The following is a 22347-nucleotide window of genomic DNA, read 5'->3' as shown; positions in this document are numbered from 1 at the left end:
AATTTTATGAACCTTTTTATGATTTTTTTTAAGTAAACTTTCCTTGCCTTATGTTTTAATGACAGTACAACTTAAACTATATGAACTCATGATTATCCAGCATGATTGAGAATGTTCCACGATCATTGTGCTTTTAATGGAAGCGTTTGACCTTTTGTACAAAAGAGTCCATATGGTCAATGACACAAATTTGGTTATTTGATTAGTGACCTAGATGTTCTGAACTCTAAATGATGTTTCTTGACTTCATCATACTATATTTTATTATTTTACTATCATAACTTATTTTATTTTATTATTACATTTTAAAACTTTGTATTTGTTTCCAGGTTGAATTTTTACAATGTGGTATCAGACTTTTGGACCCCACTGTATCAGGTACAGTATTACCACTATCACAATACACACACACACACACACACACAAACACACGAGCACTAAGTCTGGTTAAGCCTCTATTCTTCCCTCTCAAAATCAGGTCAGTGTGCATTAATGATCAAATGTATTTTCAGTGTTCTGCCTCTGGTGTTCACACTCACACATGCACACATGCTTGGCTGCTTCGAATGCTATTGGTTTGTATGTGTTTGAATGTGAATACTTATGGTGACTTGAAAAGCGTTATTTGTGTGTTTCTAGGTCGTATATCCTCTAAGTGTTACATCATTTATTTTACAGCACAATACTCCAGACAGCTCTTGACTCCTGATATTCCTGTGTAAATTCACTAGTAATACTTGTACAGGCAACTAGTAAAACTGATCTATTGTTACTACTGACTTGCGCACACACACACACACACACATTAAATTCTTGACCCTGACTCTGGAGCTTAAAGGGTAATGTCTCTATCCTCATCTCCTTAGGTCGAGCTGTTTTTCTTTTCAAAGAGAAACACACACATACTGCTTTAAACTTTCCAAAGCCTACAAAAATGTTAAAAGGCCTGCAGGGCAGAGCTACACTGGAGGTTGACAGTGCTTGTATGAAAGGCAAGGTTTAGTGGGGGACACTGTTTAACTGTAACAGACCATCTAAATGCCTCAACATGTGCGAATATCTGGAGGACAACTGTTTTACAGTTTACTTTAACGCTTTAAGTTCAGTCACCTCATTCACTGTATTTATAATGCAGCTCTAACTAATACCACAAACACAGTTTTATCATAAAATTATTAGATTAAAAGTTTGGTCTGTTTTCATTTTATCTGACCTCACTCTGACTCTATAAATGGGGTTGTTTTTTTGCTTCTATGCCTTTAAGACCCCCGTGTAAACGGCCTCTTCGGATGAGCTTTTTTGAGCACTATAGGTTTGTTATCGGCTCCAATGTAGTTTTATTTATACAATAACAGCTCCATTCTTCATAACAAAATTTCTTCAAAGCCTGCATTATATTGTGACAGGTTCACATTGAAATGTTAAGGTCCGATTGAAATTGAAAAAAAAAAAAAAATTCTATAGTTAAATCTTAATTGTAACTGAGCTTTAAAAGCCAAAATAGAGACAAAAAGAGAAAACCTGCCAGAAGGCCAGCACACAAATGACATTACTCTGCATCTTAAATGCTGAGAAGAAAGGTGCATTAGTTGTTTTTTTTGTTGTTGTTGTTTGTGGGTTTTGCTGTTCCTCAGCAGAATGTAGTATAAAATCAACATGCTTACACATGCTAGAAGCCCCACCACCAGATGACTACCCTCACTTATCCTTTTCTAGCCACTATTATTCTTTTGCGAGTGCCTGTACATACCTTCCTTGCAGTCATGTTTGTTCTCATGAAGAATAAAGCCATTGCGGCACTGGCACACATAGCTGCCAATAGTGTTGATACACTCATGCTGGCATCCACCATTATCCTTTGAACATTCATCTTTATCTGTAACAAAAAGAGAAGAGAATGATGAATTGTTAGTTCATCTGAAACAGAAGGAAGATATGAGATCCATCCAAATCCTTTGAGACATTTCGGAATCTGCATGATAAATTCTGACATCTGGAGTCTGATTTTGTTATTTATTTTTCTGTTAAGAGCAATTACAGCAAGTGATTGAGGTCACATGCCTGTATCAGTTCATTAGCCAAAAGAGAAGGACAGTGAAAAAATGTCTGATATTTCACCATAAAACCCTGCATCTTCTTCTGTAACCAGCCACAATCCATTTAACCACATGCTAAATGAATTGAAACGGAGAAATACCAAATTTAAATAAAGCTGTTTTTCTAGCACACCTTCATTTTATGTAAATTAGGTTCATTATAGATGCATTTATTATAGATGTACCATTATCTGATTTGCATAATTCCTGCAGTTAATTGGGACAAAAACAACACTCTTCCAAATAAACCAAGAGATCATTGGGCACAACTGCCCCCTTTTCCCCTTTTAAAACAATGAATGTCAAACAGTTGGGGATGTTGTTGGGGAAGCGCTAAGTGATTAAAAAAAAGTGATAGAATATTTAGTCTATGTGCTTGATAAGTGTAAATTAAATGTGTCACTTAATGGCTGAAAGTTGTTATTTTTCCCCATTGCGCATCTCTACGCCCCCAGTGTCCCATGAGTCAGAAGCCTCATGAAAGCTGTTATTTCCATGAAAGTCTCAGGGTTTAGCTAATTATCACACTTCAACCACTGCTCAAAACCACCAGTATATTTATCATACAAACCCAATGAATGACAGATGGAGAGACCCAAGTCTTTGTGGGTCACCACACATTTTTCATAATTAATGCTGTTTTCAAAGCATGTCTTTAACCATTTCCCACTATGTTAGTGTGCAGATGATACCGTGAAGAGCACCCTATTCTTATATTTCCTAAAAAAAAAGAATGTTTGATAATAAAATGTCACAGCTGAGGAGATAAGTGTGCCTCATAAAAATCAACCCTACTCCAGAAAAATCATTTTAAAAGTCCAGCGCATCAAAATCTTGCATTCTTTACTGTGCATATAGAAGAAATGAATCAGCTCTGTCAGTGTTTCCAGTTCAGGACTCTCATTCGGCTCAGTACACACTCATACAGATTAGGAGTGTGTGGGAGAGCTCTGGGGACCTCCCTAAGTCTGCCGGCACTGGGCCAGCAAAAATCCAACCTCAGGGACTTCCAGACAATGAGAGTGACGCTATTATAACTCATTGAGAGTTGAGCTAATTCTTTCTCTCACCCAGATACAGTGTCACTCATTCACCATGTGCGTCTGTTAAATGTTCATTTGTGCAGTACAAATACATCCAGATGATCCAAATATAAACAGATGAATCATAAAACTGCAGATCCTGCTTGTGCTTCCGCTTAAGCACAATACGTTATGTGATTTTTCTATCAAAAAAACTAGCCATTTGGGAAAATTTGTTTGCCTTCCGGTTTACGGTTATTAGATTAACTGACATATCTTTGAAACATGGGGTTTTGGAAAGAGGTTGTGTGGTCATGAGGGCAAAAGCACCTTTGTATTTACAATGTGATATTAATCCTACTATAATTCAAAATAATAAATGTTGCCATCCCCTTATCGAAGAGATGATCTAGTTTTAATCACAATTATGTTGTTTATCTGGTTCATCTTCTGGAATCAGAAAAATTATTTTTCTCTTTGTACCTTTGCCAACCAATTTTAATCTTCTCATATCTTCTGGATCTCATGGGTGTGAAATTATGAAATAATAATAAAAACAGGGATTCACTGCACGGGGGAGGAAATGTTCACAACTGATGTGTTTCATAAAATTAACTGGACTATTTACTTCTGATCTATTATCAGCAGATATTAAAAACATATTTATACACAAACTAATATATATTTTTATTTTCCTTTCTCTTGTAGATTCTATAGTGCTCATGAGTATTATGACATTATAATACTGTCATATGAACCTTCTACATATATTACTTATGTTTTGCTTATTACTAGTTTGTGAGCTCTGTAGACAAAAAACTGAAACATGTTAAGTGTATGATAAAAATGGTTGCAAATAATATTTAACCATTTTCAAGAAAGTTATGCAATCTTATTATCATGCAAGTTCAACAAATGGGACATTTGTTGCCACAGAGACAGAGCCCAGTTCCCAAAATGATGAATGGATTCTTAAAGGCACCTCAGATGTGAGGGCAAATCCATTGCAAAAAATCAGTCAGGGGAGAGTAGGCTGTACCTGAAACATGCCTTGACATGACCTGCTGGCCAATCAAATCAACGTCCTGGCAGGACAAAAATATAAAGAGGCACTCTTTGCAGTGAGTGGGCCTGTCTGTGGAAGAGAACGCCCTGATTCACACACATTTAAAGTTTCAGTGCACTTTTCATTTTACAGATTACATAGTCAATGAGTTTACAAACACTTCCAGATGTTATTTACCCCAAAACATCTATATTTCACATTTACAAGTGACAATAACGCAGCCAAACAGATTAAAATCATAACTGTGTTTAAATCCAGATTCCAGTGTTTGGATTAATGCTTTTGTACATCCTGAATGATTCTAACCAAACCCACAGAACTTCTCATCATATAGTCGTGTGAGAAAGTGAGGGGGTGTTTCACCTCGGTAAATGTTTGCAAAACTCAAATTTGCATTATGAAAATTTGAAAATATGAAGCGAGCTTGGGTGGAGGTGTGAAAACATAGCTAAAGACCTCCAAATCTCCATTTCAAATGAAAAACGCTTGCACGGTGGTCTTACCGGAGAAGAAATTAGCTTTGAAGCCTTTCTTGGAGACTGTGTTGTCAGATTTGAACTCGATTCGCATGTTGTTGTACTGGGAGGTGATAACCTCAGGAACCTCCGTACCGCAGTATTTCCCATGAAGCTTTGAGTCAGATGACAAACCGCTCCGCACTTCAACATAGTCATACTTGCACACCTGCACAAATAAAATACGATAAACAACCATCTTTCTGTCTGTCCGTTTGTGTATCTACCTACACAAACAATAACACACTCTCCCACACCCATATATGCACACACACACACAGTTAGAGATTCTTACCTCATTTCCCTCTAGTTCAAAGGTTTCAAACTGCATGGATATGCGGTACTGAGTGGGAGCCACCACTTGCCACACACAGTTCTTATTGGGAGGGTATTCCTTAGGCCAACCTGGGGTAGTTATTGTGCCATTCAACTTAGTCAGCAAGCCACCACATGCAGCTGAAAGAGAAAAAGAGTGTTATTTTAGTATCACTGATGCTATTAAAGTTTTTATTCATATTTTGAATCAGATTTATTTTTATATTTTCTCTTTTCATTTTAATTTTAGTTACATTTTTAGTAAATTTTGGTGTTTTTGTCATTTTATTAGTTTTTGTTTTTATGTGTTTTTATTTTACTTATTTTGGTTATGTATCTATACTGTATAGTGTTTAACCATTTTGAATTATGTTTTAGTTTTAGTTATTTTAGCACATCAAAATAAACTAAATGAAAATAAGAAATGGTGCCTTGGTAACTAGCTTTTTTATATTTTATTTTATTTCAGTTAAGACATTTTATTTTAGGTAATGATTGATCAAAATTTTTTTGTTTTTTTATGATTTAAATTTTAGTTTACTATAATAACCCTTGTGAGAACAAAGCTTTTAAAAACACAACAGTGAAAGTTTCTCTGGAAGTATACAGACTAACAAGCATTAAAATAAATAGGCAATATAGCACAGTTTTTGATGGTTTTTGTGTTATATTTTAGCATAACCACAACACATCGTATACTTATTAATGACTGAAATCATGTGGTTTCTGGGCAGAGTGAGTGTCGACTAAGTGCTGTTTGTTCTTGTTGTTTTCCTGTTGACTGCGGATGTTTTCCTGAACCATTCAGTTTGGCTTGAGTATCCGCTGAGCATGTTTGAGTCAGGCAGACGGAAGCACCTGTGTGCAGTGTATTCACACACAAACATTCTCTTACCTTCACAGCTCTTCTTGTCAGGGGCCAGTTCATATCCAGGATCACAGGCACATTTGAAGCTTCCTAATGTGTTAACACATCTCTGTTCGCAGCCCCCATTATCTGGCTTCAGACACTCGTCTTCCTCTGATTTAATAACACGGACACAGAGTAACATCTGATGAATGGACAAGAGCCAAGTCATCGGCATCTTATAGCACTATTTTGTTACATGTGTGTGTACCTTTGAAGAAGTTTGCAGCAAAGCCTGCTTTATTAACTGTCCCATCAGAGACAAATTTCATCCAGAGGGTGTTAGAGTTGGAACGGATATCTTCAGGTTTATCATAGCCACAGAATCGACCAATCAGAGGGCTGTTCTCAGTTAGTCCATCTCTAACTTCTAGGTAGTCATATGCACAGCTGTCATGCCTCTCGATCTGCAGAAACACAGGCACAATACAGTATGTGTTAATGGCATTAGTATGTCTATGGCACCTTAGGTGTTAGTGCATAGGAAACAATTCAATAAAAACAGGATCTCAGGCGTCTCTGTGTATATTATATGCCAGGCTCTCAGGTCTGGTACACGTCCTGCTCTTTATAGACTGCATGCGTGCAAAAGAAAGTGTGAATATGTGTATGCAAAGGCAGAGAGTGTGTTTTCATTCCCTCTGAACAATTCGACACCTTTGACCTACTGACACATACAATGGTCTGCATACATACTTACGGTATGACTTGTAACAACATTCTGACGTTTTAAGGTAAATAATGAAACATGCCTGTCTTTTGGACTCACATACCTGCAGTCTTGTAGGAAATTCAACTTGACAAAGATGTGTGTCTATTTGTGCATGTATATCATAAACATTAACATATGTTTAACTTTAAAAAGCATACATGTAAATAGCAACAACTATCCTCAGAATGAAAAGACAAGGGAAAAGTAGAAAAAGAGGAAGGCTAAAGTGAAAACAGAACTTAACTGCAAATAAATAAAGGGAATACAGCCAAAAGAGAGGAGACAACCTCACCTCAAAGACCTGAAAGCTCAAGCCCACGCTGTAGCCCTCGGACACTGTGATCCTCCACACACATTCCTTAGATGGACGGTAGTCATCTGGATAGTTTGGAGACTGAATCTGTCCAGAGTCCTTACTGATCTCCCCTCCACATATTGCTGCCAGACACATAGTAAAGAAAGAGAGAGAATTAAGACTTTTACTTTGTCATCAGAAATATTTATGCCTAAAACCATACTATTCAATAAAATAATATTTTAATTTTCTTTATTAAAACCATATTGTACTACTTAATGCTGGTTTAGAGCCATCATAAATCAGAAAAGATTTTTTTGGATTCTGCAAAAAAGACCAGGTGTTATGGTACAAACTTTCTCCACATGCCTACACTTGTATTCTGAGTGTGATTCATTGGCCAAAAAAAACACAAAGCTCTTTTTTTCTCTCCAAACTTTCTATGGACATCATAATAATTTTGTTATCTTTTGTTATCTTTTGGGCACGATAAATGTGTAGTGAAAATCTAATATTGAGACAGCCCTAACACACACACCTTCATAGACTGCTGCGAATCCCTTTCCAACCCAGTTGCTGCTACTGCGGAATTCAATCCACATCCGACTGTCGGTAGAGACCAACACTTCTGGAATTTTATCACCACAGAACCGACCTGCACACACACACACACACACACACACACACACACACACACACAAAATAAATAAAAGTGCCCTATAAGCATGCATTGCATTGGTAATACATATTATCGCTTAATATATTCCATATTATTCCTAGTGAGTCCACCAGCAAGTATGTACCCAGCAATGGCGCTTTCCTCCAGTATCCGTCACGAACCTCAATGTAGTCATACCAGCACAGGCTGCTCTTGTAGAGGTCCATAGTGGTGAAGTTTAATACTATCTGAAATGGGCAGCACACATGCAGCTGTCATATGCATCAAACTTCACACATTAGCTCAGCGTTTCTTTATCTACAACCTCATAGTCAAGACAATTACAGGAAGAAATGGATAAAAAATTGCAGATACAGATAAATGTGGAACAGTTCACCTTTGTAAAGTTACACACAGAAGTGTCTTACCTTCTCCCCAGGTGTGACGGAGATTCTCCATACACAGTGTGTATATGATGGGTATCCATTAGGATATCCTGGAGATGAAAAATTCCCCACTGAGTCCTGCAGTGTTTCACCACATGCTGGATAGAGACCAACACAATAAAATAATTAATGAGTATATGTGAAAAATTCCATTTATTATAACAAAAACTTGAGTGTATAACTTTATTTAGATGTTAAGTTAGTAACCTCTTTGAAAGATTCAGCGTATGATTCGTTAGACTGATTAAAACTGATTATTTGACCAGTTCCTTGAAAGAACCAACTCAACAGTCACTCGCTCATGAATTGGACTACACTGGAAGTGCAATATGTTTGTTTTTTCATGCAGCCGGGAAGACAACACGATAGAGAGATGTTCACAACTTGGCCAAAAATTCTTGTATCGTAGCTCTGTATAGTCAGCAGTGGCCACCGCTAAATAGCAGTGCAGAAAACAGATACACACACACACACTGAAGTAACAAAGACCTATTGACTATTCTAATGAGATCTCAGGAGCCAAACAGTTCAGGATAGAAGAGCAGATTCTCTGTTCAAGAGAAGCCAAATCATCTGCTAACATTTGCCAAATTTTCCTCCCAATTAGCGATGTAGTGGTTGGCCAAACATTTGTCTTAGGGGCCTCTGTTTTTCATCACAGCTCATTGGACAGTGATTGCGTATGGAGGTGCTTTTGGGTGTCAATTTCAAGGAAATATAAAGATGTAGTCACAAGTCACACAACAATCCGATGCAGAGTTGTGCGGCAGATAAGATGTTATCTTTGGCTTGGGTGGAGACAGTCACCCCTATTTCAGACTAAACTTTGACTCACAACCTGTACGTAACAGCAGAGACAGGAACTTTGGACTTACAACAGTACACTGAAAACTTACACTGAAAATTATGTCATTTACTTTATTATTATTTACATAATTTATCATGTCACCCATGTCAATTAATTATTATTTTTTACCCAAAACATAAAAGCAGATGCTGGGCATAATGTCCAAGCTGCATTTTCCATACAAAGAAAGTAAATGGTGACTTATATAGTCAGGAACCAAAAATGACCAAATAAGTAATTTGGGCTACTTTTTATAAAACTATTATCCTCTTGTCTTTATGTCTTTCTTGGATAATTTTCCCTCCACCTACCTTGAAGGGAAAAAACCTTTGTGTTTCACAAAAAATGGCTGGAGTGTAGAAAGGCTGGGTACACTACTCCTTTTTGGCAAACTGTCTAATAAAAGTGGGCTTTCAGTCTACAAATTTTGTCACAGACAGTGAATATTGTGGAAGAGAGAGAGCTTTGTCTTTGTATGTGAAGTAGGCCATGCGTCACGTATTTACAAACACACACCCTCACTAGTAGTGCATGAACTCAAAACAATACAGCAGTAAAATAACACACTTACATGCCACTCACATGGACACACACACACATACATAGGCAGTAGAGCGAGTGGGTCTTATCATGCACTTTGTCCCTAAAATGTCAGGGTGGCCCTCTTTTCTTTCCTGAGTGAAAAGCACATCCATCCATCCACTGACCCACTTGTCCTATGTAGGGTTGCAATTTAGTGTCTCCAATGCACCTACTCCAAATTTCTTTGGATTGTGGGAGAAACCATAACATCCAGGGGAACCCACGCCAACATGGAGAACATGCAAACTACACACAGGAAGGTCTTCTAGCTTAGCTGGGACTTAAACCAGGAATCTTCTTGCTGTAAGGTGACAAGTTCTACCCACTGAGCCACTGTAAGAAGCTCATGTGCATCATAAAACTGAGAAAAACAAATGATCTCATGCAGGCTGACACTATATTGGCTAGAAACAATTATCTGCACATAAAGTGAGGTCATCTTCCTGCAGTTAACACCCTTGGTTTCCTTCATTCAAAATTTCACTCTCTCTCTCATACACACTCACACACACTGTAGTCCTACCTGGACATCTGTATAGCTTCTTGGCTTGGGATATATCTCCTTTGCTGAGTCTAGTTCTCTGACCGATAGCAGGCCTGACGCCATTCTCATCACGAGAGGGAAGAATCGTGTCCAAAAACATTCCTCTACAGAAGAGAAAGACAAAAAGGAGAACATATATATTTGTATAGAAAGTTCTGAATTAAATGAATGGGTGTGAAATTCCTAGTGTGTCACAGAAGTCTTACCTGGAGAAAGTGTTTCTGGCATAATGCATGATGCTGTCAAAATCATACGGCTCACCAAGAGAGTTGACATCCCCTGGTTCCATCTTAATAAAGTTATACTCTTGACCTAAGTGTGCACAGATACACTCATATTAAAACAAATAGGCTACTTTTACAAAGCCAGCATTTAGAATTGATTTACTAATAGGTGTGACTCTCGAATTGTCCAGCATGTATATTGTTTGCATGAACAAATAACTGGAGTTAAGTCTTTTCTATTCTTGTGATAGCCATGATTAATACCACCGCACCAATGACTAAATTAAGTACCAAAGGTGGTGATTTCAATAACACAGAAAATTCTTAATATAACTGAGACAATGTAAGTTAAATACTAGTACAAAGCTCTTAATAAAAAAATACAAAATAAATGTACTTTTAATGGGTGGAGAAAAATTATGAGTGAATATTAAAAATATCTACAACTTTATCATTTCTGTCTTTTCTTAAGTCATGAAAATTTAGGGAAATCATTTTGCTTATTGGTTATCAATGTTGTTTATTAAAAAATGTTTGTCAAAGTGTTGTATTTATGAACAAAGACTGAATCCATATTCTGCAGCTGTGTGAATGCAGTCATATTGAACTTGAGCAGTTACCTAGTGGGGTGCAAAGATTTGAGTCATGGGTCATGCAGTACCTGGCTGGATGTTGTCCCGAATGATGGTTACATGATCATCACGGTCAGGTCGTGTGTGCTCATGCCAAAAGCCAATTACATGTCCAAGTTCGTGAACGACAATGCCAAACTTGTCACAGTTCTTCCCAATGGATATTGCCTGGGGACCGTTGCCACGTCGGCCGACGTAAGAGCAACACCTTGAGAACCAATAAATAAAACGTTAAAAGTCTGTAATTATTGAAATGTCAGCATTTTGTTGGCTCACCCCACTCTTGAATAACTCAGTTTCTGATTATGTCACAAAAGTGTCAATGTTTGTAATGACGGGGGTGATGGGAGGTGAGCTGAACTAATGCTTAGTTGTTTGGGGTAATGTAGTTTAGTGTGGGGTGAACAGGGATAGTGTGAAATGATGAGAGCTGATTAACAGTAATTAGGGTGACTTGGGGTTAGCTTTCAGATTCTTGCTGTGTTGTTTCCTTAACGACAAATAAGCACACAATGTTCACCTCTGACTGAGTGCCAGTGCAATTAATCGCAGGAGAGAGACAAAGAGGAAAGAGAAAGAAACAGGTGGGTCCCAAAATAAGTGCCAAAAGACTGTCTAAAGCAATGGTTTTGCTTAAAAACCCAGATTATAATTTGGGCATCTAGTGGCCACTTCCATGTCAAAATTGTAGTTTTTTCCCTTGCTGTCCATGACCCTCAGAACATGACTCACCAGTTAAGAACCACTTGTCTGAAGTATTGATGCAATATTGTGAGAAAAAGAATTACAATATATGGATAATCGATTGTGCCAGCAAAGTGCTATTCAAATTGCTCTGTATTGTGTGTGTTGCATTAAGCAGGTGAGAATATTTGGCATATTAATGTGAATTGTTTCACTAGCTGGTGTTTGTACAAGCCCGCAAATCCGATTATTATTAACAGAAATATTGCCAGCAGCCTCACAAATCTGCTGACTCTAAAGTTTGTGCTGTGGTCAGCTATGTTTCCATATGCAGATCAGTTACTCTATTTGATGTGCTGTTAATTTTGATTCTCTCCATTGTTTTTCTGAATAACAATAGCATGTTGGTACTTGCACTGTAAGGAATTAGCTGTCCAACCAAAGAACAGTTTAGTGTTTCAGTGTGCAGTGGTTGAGGATTTTGTGATTTCAAAGATTTATGTTGGCCCAAAGTTCCTGTTTCCAACTGATATTAAGATGCATTTGTGTGATTCCATTACAAGCAGTCAGTGCTTAAGGGATGGGGAGGGTAGAGCCTTGGTGAAATCCGAACACAATCTTAATACAAGGTGGAACCAGGGCCAAAGTAAGGTCAAATCTGTGAAGTCAGAGTTTGAGGAATCCAGATGGAATCTCAATAGTCCACCATTAAGCATGTCTCAGACACTCAAACACACCCACAAACAAAGCAGTAATCTCGATTCCACTCGCTCACTATTTATAACTTGGATTAGAACACCTTAATCCCTCATTTCATAGACATTGATAGTGTGGAGTAGACACACATGAACACAGAGAGATATTCAAACAAATACAAGGAAACACTCAAAATAAAACATTCACAAAACTACATCATAAAAGAGAGAATAATATTTAATCAAAACAAAAATTTACCTATTTTCTATAATGTTGCTTTGGAACCATTTGTATTATAAAAAATTATAAATTCAGTTGAGTTGAACTGAAATGAATTGAACTTTTTAACTAGTGACAGACATCCTTATACTTAATGCATATTTGTGCAAAAGAATCAGACATCAAGCCTGTCAACACTTTCTCATAATACAAACATACACACATGGGCCCATGCGCCGAATGCTTAAAAAGCACATAGAGTCGAGCAGAAGGTCAACACTCAGTGCTTGTGTGGGTCTGTAAGCAGGTTTATATCTGAATGACGTCTGCTGATTACAACAGATATGACCGCACTGAGATGGATAATATTATGTAATACTCTCGCTACCTCGCCACTCTAACCTAGCCTTGTCCTTCTGTCAATGGTCATTCTGCCTATTTCTCTGTAATCTGTTTGGATCTGCCTCATTATTTCACCTCACCTTCCCTCAGCATCATTCCCACAGACATGTTTAACATCCTCATTTTCCTCTTCATTCCAGTTCCACAACATTCATAGACTGATAACACTTCTATTAGCTGTTAAAAACCTTCTTATCAGGTGTCATATTAAACAATATTATATGCGATCAAAAAATCAATTAAAAGCCAGGTTTTCAGATACGAACAATCACCAACAATGTTTATCTAGACTTATGCGATTTCTGGCTTCCCTTCTCCCTCTCTCTTCCTTGTTAACACACTGTTAGGATTCCATTCCTAAGAACAATGGGTGGTTTGCTCACCGTGGTAACAGGGAAGGAAGGAAAGCCAGGCCGACTGCAGTTATCTCAGTCGACTCTCGCTCCCTCGCTCTCGCAAACACACACATACCTTTGTTATAAACACACTTTACAGGATACACTCATAACAATGAAAGCGGAGTATCTGAGTGTGTTCCTTAATGACCACAGTGTTTCATTCAACATTTCTTACATCCAATACATATAAAATACTAATGGAGCCCAGAGGTAAAGAATCTATAATTTAGATAGTACCCCAACAAAGTGTTTTATACCCCTGCAAAGTGGAACAGGTAGCCAACCTTGAAGTGTTTCATGCATTTTAAATGAAACATGCAGCGAATAATCATTCACAATAAGATCTATAATATGCATTTAGAAAATAGATAGGATGAATTCATTTCAATGATTCCATTTTCAAATATCGTAAATGTGAACTGATTCATTATAACTTCTGATCAATAAACCAAATGTAGATAGTGGAGTCAAGAAGATACTAAGTTAAATTACTTGGGATGTAAACACCAACGCCAACATTAAGCACCATTACTGAGTAGCTTGGTGTCAGAAGCACAAGTGTTGTGATGGATGGCACAGTATCAATGTGTGCATTACTATTCTAAAAAGTTATATAATTATAGAGAACACACAAACACAAACCCGCAGGGTCTGTAGGTGAAGACGATGTAGCTCTCCTCATCAGTTTTCTCGATGAAGGTCACACATGTCTGTTTCTCCCAGTGTCTCATTGCTTGCTTTAACATGGCCCTCTGACTTCCTGAAGAACACATACAGAAATCATTGTGTAAATCACACACATTCATATACTGATATTAAACACACAGACACACTTACCAGTGAAGTTGCCTCCTATGACATAAGGTATGACGCCTCCGGGCCAGATCTTCTCAGCTCGGGATGTGGCAGCACGTGGCACTCGAGACTTCACACCTCTGCCACTGTTTACACTCTTCCCTCCAGCTTTGGAGCTCGACACATCTTTACTGCTGTTCACCGGCCACGACTCTACACCATAAACAGAGAAGGCAGAATGATAGAAAACATCTTACAGTAGGTGACATTTAAAGTTACATGAATGCATTTTTGCATTCTTCCATTTAATTTGTACTTTTCTTGAGAGCCTTTTTTGAGAGTTATTCTCTAAAGATTAAACATACATATGCACAACCTCTTACTGCAATGAAATCCATCCTGCCAACACATGACAGCACTATTGTTATGATATTTATTTATTAGATATTTACAAACACAGGTTCCCTATCTCTCGGTCACTATGAGTTATGTCGTGATGACATTAGGGGATTCACCTGGGAGCCCCAATCACCTCTGATAAGAGAAAACGCCAATGAAATTGGCTAGTGGATTTTGCATACCTGAGCCACTCCCCGTGCATACGGGTATAAAAGGGCGACAGGTCCATCCACTCATCAGGCTTTTGCTTTGGAGCCGAGTGAATGAGAAGAGTGCTGATCTCCGCAAAGCCTTTCCACCTCTTTATTTTGTTCCCGGTTGGCATTACGGTGCAATCAGCGGAGTCCCTCGCAGCAGCGAATCCCCTGGGCACTTCAACTGAAAGAGCAAATTCTAAAAGAGCAAAATCACGGACGGCTCGCGTCTTTTTCAAGATGCCGTTCCATCCGTGTCTTCTTGGTTGCGGTCGTTACCTGTCCGTGGATGGCGGACACGATCGTTGTCTTCAGTGTCTGGGCATCCAACACGCTGAAGATGCGTTCGTGGATGATTCATGCGCCTGTTGTGGGCGTATGAACATGACGGCGCTGTGATCTCGCCTTTCTTTTCTGAAAAGACTGGCACCCTCTGCCGCCAGAATCCTGTGTTTCTTTTGTTTCTGTTCCACCGCGATACCCACCTTCTCAAAGAAAGAGCAATTTCCTTATCCTCCGGGTTCTTGGGTTCGTGGGCTGACAGTGTGCGACGCGCTGCCTCCTCACTCTCGCCCACAGCCCATTTTGCCAGTGGCCAAGAGAGTGCAGTTGGGGGACGCAGTGCCTCCCCACGCACCTCTAGCCAGTCCCACCAGGGACTCAGGGAGTTTGGCGAGGATGAGTCAGAACGCAGAGCCTTCTGTACCATCCTGCTTTGCTCCCCTTCGCTGCACCACTGCGGGTACGTCAATTGTTCCTTTGGTGCCACTTGCACAGTCTCTGGGGGCGTGGCTTGCGCTGCCCAACCCGTCTCGCTGGCTCATTCGCACAATTCGACTCGGCTACGCGATTCAATTCACCAGGCGACCTCCCAGGTTCAGTGTCGTTCTCGAGACTTCAGTGGCAGTCCGAGACGCACCTGTCTTGCGCGAGGAGATTGCTGTCCTCCTGGCTAATGATGCAATCAAGTTGGTCCCTCCAGCCGAGGTGAGGCAGGGGTTTTACAGCCCCTATTTCATCGTACCCAAGAAAGGCGGTGGCCTTCAACCAATCCTGGATCTGCGAGTCTTGAATCGGGCCCTGCACAAGCTTCCATTCAAGATGTTGACGCAGAAGCGCATTATAAAATGCATCCAGCCCCGGGATTGGTTTGCAGCGATCGACCTAAAGGACGCTTATTTTCATGTCTCGATCCTTCCTCGACACAGACCGTTCCTCTGGACGGGGCCTCGACTGCTTTGGCACATCAACTGCCTAGAGCTGCTGGCACTGCACCTAGCCTTGAGGCAGTTCCGGCCACTGCTGTTAGGCAAGCACGTCTTGGTCCGTACGGACAACACTGCAGCTGTTTCTTACATCAACAGGCAGGGAGGTCTACGATCACGTCGCATGTCACAGCTCGCCCGCCATCTCCTCCTCTGGAGTCAGAAACAGCTCAAGTCGCTGCGCACTATCCACATTACAGGGGGAGCTCAATCGTGCAGCCGACGCGTTCTCACGACAGCTCACGTTCCCCGGAGAGTGGCGACTCCATCCCGAGATGATCCGGCTGATTTGGAGTCGATTCGGGGAAGCTCAGATAGACCTGTTCGCTTCCCGCGAGTCCTCCCACTGCCAGTTGTACTACTCCCTGACCGAGGCCCCCCTCGGCACGGACGCACTGGCTCACAGCTGGCCTCGGGCTTTACGCAAGTATGCGTTTCCCCCAGTGAGCCTGATCGCACAGACACTGTGCAAGGTCAGGGAAGATGAGGAGCAGGTCCTGTTGGTTGCGCCGTATTGGCCCACCCGGACCTGGTTTCCGGCACCATATGGCACCCGCATCCAGGTCTTTGGAACCTCCATGTGTGGCTCCTGGACGGGACGCAGCAGACTTGAGTGGCCTGCCACAGGCTGTGGTAGACACCATCACTCAGGCTAGAGCTCCCTCAACGATGCAAGCCTATGCACTGAAGTGGAGTCTGTTCGCGACTTGTCCTCGCTGGACTACAGAGGGGTCCCTTTGAGCCGCTGGACTCGGTCGAGCTGAAGTTCCTGTCTGCTAAGACAGCGCTCCTGACTGCGCTCACTTCCATCAAGAGGGTCGGGGACCTCCAAGCATTTTCAGTAATGAAGAGTGCCTTGTGTTCGGGCCGGCCTACTCTCACATTGTCCTGAGACCCCGGCCTGGATACGTGCCTAAGATTCCCACCACGCCCTTCCACGATCAGGTGGTGAACCTGCAAGCACTGCCCACAGAGGAGGCAGACCCAGCCTTGGCGTTGCTGTGTCCCGTAAGAGCGCTGCGCATATACGTGGACCACACCTGGAGCTTCAGAAGCTCTGAGCAGCTCTTTGTCAGCAGAAAGGGAAGGCTGTCTCCAAGCAGAGGTTGGCCCACTGGATAGTGGATGCCGTCACCTTGGCGTACCAATCCAAATGCGAGCCGTGCCCCCTTGGGGTGAGGGCTCACTCCACACGGAGTGTTGCCTCCTCCTATGCGTTGGCACACGGCACCTCTTTGGCAGACATCTGTAGAGCTGCGGGCTGGGCGACACCGAACGCCTTTGCAAGATTTTACAAGCCAGTTTACGAGCCAGTTTCTTCCTGTGTGTTGGGTAACAGGTAAGTGGCGGGAAGAGCTGGCCAGTGTCATGCTTGCTGCGCCATTCCCCCTCACCTGGGGATGTGAGCGCCTTTTTCCTCCTCTAGTAAGTTCCCAGACGGTGAACACTGGTGGAGTTCCTCCAGCACTGGGCGGAGCAGTCTGACGCCAGGCCCAGTACTGGTGTTAACTTGCCCGGGTCTCCGGTCAGCCCTTGTACTGGGCTAGGTGTCCGTATGGCTTAATTCCCTTCGGGTAATCCCATATGTGTATTCTTCCACGGTAAGGTTTCCCTCACGGTAAACCCGTGTCTTCCCTTTGACAGAGTACTCTGTCAGGCTCTGCTGGCAGCCCTCCTCCCTACGCCTATGTAGGATCTGCCCCAGAGTCCAGTCGTATGTAGTACTGCCCCAAGCTGGGTCAGTCCATATCAGTGTCTCCACATGTTACCTCCCTTCGGGCAGGATGTGACCTCCATAGCGCCCTTCTCTGGAAGGCTCGCTTCCCTGATGTTACTGCCAAGCTGTAACAACAAATAGGAAAGACTTGAAGCATTCTTTCTTGAAGGTCGAAATCCCTTCAAAAATTCTTGGGGAAAGGAACAGCGGCTTGGCTATCTCCAGCGGCGATGTACTTACCTGTGGTCCCTGCGGGTACCAAGGGGAAGGTTGTGACCTTTTGCATGGCATTTGTCTGGCACGCGCTAGCTTGTCAACATCTGCATGCCACAAGGTTGTGACGGGGTTCAGGTTGTGGCGCTTTCCATAGACCCCTAATGTCGTCACGACATAACTCGTAGTGACCGACGGGTAGGGAACGTCTCGGTTACGTACGTAACCCTCGTTCCCTGATGGAGGGAACGGAGACGTTATGTCCCCATGCCACAATCTTGAATCATCGCTGGTTGCCAGGGACACATTCTCAGCTCCTCAGCGGAAAACCTGACGAGTGGATGCACCTGTCGCCCTTTTATACCCGTATGCACGGGGAGTGGCTCAGGTATGCAAAATCCACTAGCCAATTTGACTGGCATTTTCTCTTATCAGAGGTGATTGGGGCTCCCAGGTGAATCCCCTAATGTCGTCACGACATAACGTCTCCGTTCCCTCCATCAGGGAACGAGGATTACGTACGTAACCGAGACATTCTGTATTACTCAAACTGCATTAAAATTCATGGCCACAAACACCATATAAATCTGCCTTCATTAAATAACACAACATCTTCCCAATATTTAGTAGAGTAAATCTTACATTTGTGCAAATTTTAGTGAGTCTTGTTGGGGCATTTCATAATTATTGAGGTTTCATTATAATTAAAATCAGTCATACAAAAGCTGTAAATCATTTTACATTTGTTCACATTAAATAAATTTGCTGCTAGGACTTTCTTGGAGAAGGATTATACATAATTGCTATCAGAACTGTTACAAATTGTACTTGTATTGAATTTTTAGGGATGGGGTTTGATGCTTTTGGAGAATCCTACATTCATACAGTCCTACATTGTCGTTTCACCAAATTATTGAGTTACGAGTTATACAATTCTGAGCTCTAAAAAAATACAAAAAAATAAACATAAGCATGGAGGAATCATTCACAATAATATAAATGATTAATTGATCAAGATGAATGAATAAAATAGGGTGAACAATGCTAATTTTAATGCTAATTCTAAATGCTGATGAAGACGTTCTTGAGGCTTTCCTAATGGTGCTGTGGGGTAAGTAAGAAAAAAAGCTGAGACACAATCCAGTGTTTTAAACTTACCAAAACCTAGCCGTCGTATTCTGTCCAGCAACAGATATAACGAACCTCTCTTCTTACTGGGATTATGCTCTCCTAGACCACCTGAGAGAAAAAAACATACAAGGGAGTTATTTTGAGAATGCTGTGAAAGTGATATTTTAATTTTATGAGAACATTGTGTGGGTGTTTTTGTTACGCTTTGAGTAAACTTTCCTTAAAGGTACAGTTAATGGTAAAAAACAAATTACCATTAACTACTCACCATCATGTTGTTCCAAACCCATAAGACCTTTGTTCATCTTCGGAACACAAATTAAGATACATTTGATGAAATCCAAGAGCTTTCTGACCCTGCATAGACAGCAATGTAACTGAAATGTTCCCAGAAACGTAGTAAGGACATCAGTAAAACAGTCAATGTGACATCAGAGGTGACATCAAGAAAGCAAAAATAACGACTTTATTCAACAGTTCTTCTCCTCCTCCACTATTATGGAGAGTACCATGCATGCAAGTGGTGTTGCTGCATCATGGAGAAGAATTGTTGAATAAAGTCATTATTTTTGCTTTCTTTGTGAACAAAAAGTATTCTTGTAGCTTGGTAAAATTGTGGTTGAACCACTGATTTCACATGGACTGTTTTGTTGATGCTCTTCAGTTACATTGCTGTCCATACAGGGTCAGAGAGATCTCATATTTTCCAAAAATATTGTAATTTTTGTTCTGAAGTTTAACAAAGGTCTTACGAGTTTGAAACGACATGACGGTGAGTAATTACTGTATACGAATATAAGACAATGTTTTTTTCTTGGAAATACATCTGAAAAAACACGGTTGTCTGATATTTAGGGCAGGGCTATTCAATTGGCGGCCCGCGGGCCCAATCCGGCCTGCCAATCATCTTCATCAGGCCCGAGGAATAGTACGCAGGTTGCGCATTTGCCTTGAATTGTTCTTGCACTAATTAGTTTGTCCACAAGGTGGCAACACTGGCCCGGGCCGGGCCAGTCAAAAATAAAAGGGAGAGACGCAATAACAACAATCTACTGGAGACCGCAACATCAATAGATGGCAGCGTTGACAAGCACTTATATGAGGGAGTTATAAGATATCCACAATTCTAACGTTAGTTTAAACAAGTTTAAAGACAGTGTTATCTGTCATAACTTCTGGCGAGAAATAGCAGCAACACTGGACAAAGATTTTTATCAAAGCAGGAATAGTTTGAAAATCTGCGCGTTTGGCTATACTCATAAGCTGAGCTGCTTCAGACAAGCGCGCCAGCGCTTCAACGGACAAAACCACACACAATGATGTAAAAAATATGTGGTTTTGGTGAGTTACCTCATAAACACAGTCTTAAATCAGTTATAAAATCCTAAATGATAGTAAAGAGTTGGGAGAAAATTGGATATGTGTCACATCATGTGCGTCAGGTTTTATTAAAGAAACAGCGCTGCTTTTAAAGTGAAACCTGCTGCAGTCTGTGATTGATGTAAATCAAAGAACTAAAGACAAAGAGAAATCGCTTGACTTCTCTGCTTGCTGATTAACTTTTGTAGCTTGAATAAAGAATAATCAATATAGCTTATGCATACAATTTATAGTTTATGTGAAGATTGTTGTAAGTTCACTTATAAAAAGTTGTTATATTTTTCAAAGCCTGTTAAATGTTAAAAATAGTATAACATTTCAATTATACTGTAATATTAAATGGCTATAATTAATGGCTAAAATTAAAGGGAACAAATGGCTTTAATAGAGACAACAGTAACATTATTTGTATCAACGATACTTCTTCATTAATAATAGGCTAGTAAAAAGATGCCATTAAACACATATTTAAAATATACCATCTTTATGTTGTTTCTATATTAATTTGGAAGTTCAGTGTGAAAATGAGACAACACAAATATATTAATATGCGTTTAGTCACATTTTTTTAAATTAATTACAGAAAAAATATAGAATGTAAAAAAAAAATAATTGAATGGCAGACAGCACTAATAATGTTAACCTTTTATAGATGTCACTGTTGGTAATATTAGTTAATTTTACTGCTGAATATGCATTTACATTTAATTTCCAATTTTAAAGGTCCCCCCAGAAAAAGATCGGCAACGGCCTTCCACCCCCTTGGCCCCCTTCAAATGTTCAATTTGATAATCTGGCCCTCAAATTAAGTTAATTTAATAGCCCTGATTTAGGGTCTAGACTTTGACATGTCAATAAAACACCCACAACAATAGGTAGCGCCAAATACACGTAAAACGAGTGTGCCATGAAATGCATAATATAATTTGTGTTGTAATAATGTTAGAAGATCGCGAGTGAAAACAAAAGAAAAAGAAAAGCTTAGAGTGGCATGAGTTGTGACTGTCATGTTAGCCTGATGGGACCAAACTTCCTCTGTAAGTGATTTTAAAACGTAAGACAGTACCCAGATTTGAAGACTAAAATAAGATTTCACTTCTACTGTTAATCAAATTTTGGTAGGCTACTATGAGATGGATAGACTAACTGTTATATAATTCAGATGGGCTACCTGTTATTTTTATGGTATATCAAAAAGTGTATATTTTTAAATGTGATTGTTCGTACATTCTACCAGCATTTACCATACTTTCAAAACAAAAATTAAAATAGGAAAATACGCAATTATGAAAATATATATATTTTTAATTCTCAGTAAAACACATGATTTGGTTTTCACACAGCCTTTTTCCAAAAGGTACATCTGGAAAAAGGGGGGTCGTCTTATATTTGGGTCAACACGGTAATGTCAGAATTTTCATTCTCGAGTGAACTATCCCTTAAATCAAGTTTAACTGGTGCCATTATAAAGTTACAAGAACACAGTCAGTGAGCCGAGAAATTTCCATCACCAGCTCTCTGCCATTATCACACCTATTTTATCTGTCCTCACCTCTCCTCATGCCCCCATTCACCAGCCTCTTTACCCTCATCCAACATCTCACCTACACTTGTCTTTCACTCCCAGGGTTCTCACTGAACATCTCTATTCACACATGTCAGTTCCTCTTCTATCTTACTTTTGCATATACTCTGTCTCTCTCTTTCTCTGGAATTTCTTTGATGGGGACAGGAAAGTGAGGAACAAACAATACTCTGAATCCAAGACACAGGAAAAGTCTGAGCTTTGGGATTAATGTGCGAACAAACACTCATCTCATGCACATAACACTGGCAGGTATACAAGTGTGTGACTCCATGACAGCATCCCGATGAATCTGGAAATATCCATGAAAGACCTGTCCTGACTGGTTTGAACATGCATCAGTTCAGCTATTCCTGGTCCTGATGCAGTTTGCCCTTCTGCCCCGATGGCACATGCTGTAACAACCCC

At 40.3% G+C, this 22347-nt stretch overlaps 1 protein-coding gene across 1 annotated transcript in view; it reads right to left on the bottom strand.

Annotated features, from left to right (window-relative positions):
• Nucleotides 1-22347, bottom strand: part of LOC306872632 (dorsal-ventral patterning tolloid-like protein 1) — a 44138-nt gene that overhangs the window by 6615 nt on the left and 15176 nt on the right. Inside the window, exons 4-18 of the mRNA XM_079421282.1 lie at nt 19002-19082; nt 14098-14268; nt 13903-14020; nt 10891-11069; nt 10212-10317; nt 9985-10109; nt 8015-8130; nt 7732-7834; nt 7467-7583; nt 6926-7071; nt 6133-6328; nt 5910-6035; nt 4995-5155; nt 4688-4868; nt 1751-1876 (exon numbers count right to left, since the gene is read on the bottom strand). Of these exons, the coding sequence (XP_079277408.1) occupies nt 1751-1876; nt 4688-4868; nt 4995-5155; nt 5910-6035; nt 6133-6328; nt 6926-7071; nt 7467-7583; nt 7732-7834; nt 8015-8130; nt 9985-10109; nt 10212-10317; nt 10891-11069; nt 13903-14020; nt 14098-14268; nt 19002-19082 (2052 nt within the window). The remainder of the gene's footprint in view (nt 1-1750; nt 1877-4687; nt 4869-4994; nt 5156-5909; nt 6036-6132; nt 6329-6925; nt 7072-7466; nt 7584-7731; nt 7835-8014; nt 8131-9984; nt 10110-10211; nt 10318-10890; nt 11070-13902; nt 14021-14097; nt 14269-19001; nt 19083-22347) is intronic.

Source organism: Barbus barbus, assembly GCF_936440315.1.
Source record: "Barbus barbus genome assembly, chromosome: 7".
Lineage (NCBI taxonomy): Eukaryota > Metazoa > Chordata > Actinopteri > Cypriniformes > Cyprinidae > Barbus > Barbus barbus.
The sequence above is the reverse complement of the archived record's forward strand: the minus strand, read 5'-3'. Positions and strand labels throughout refer to the sequence as shown.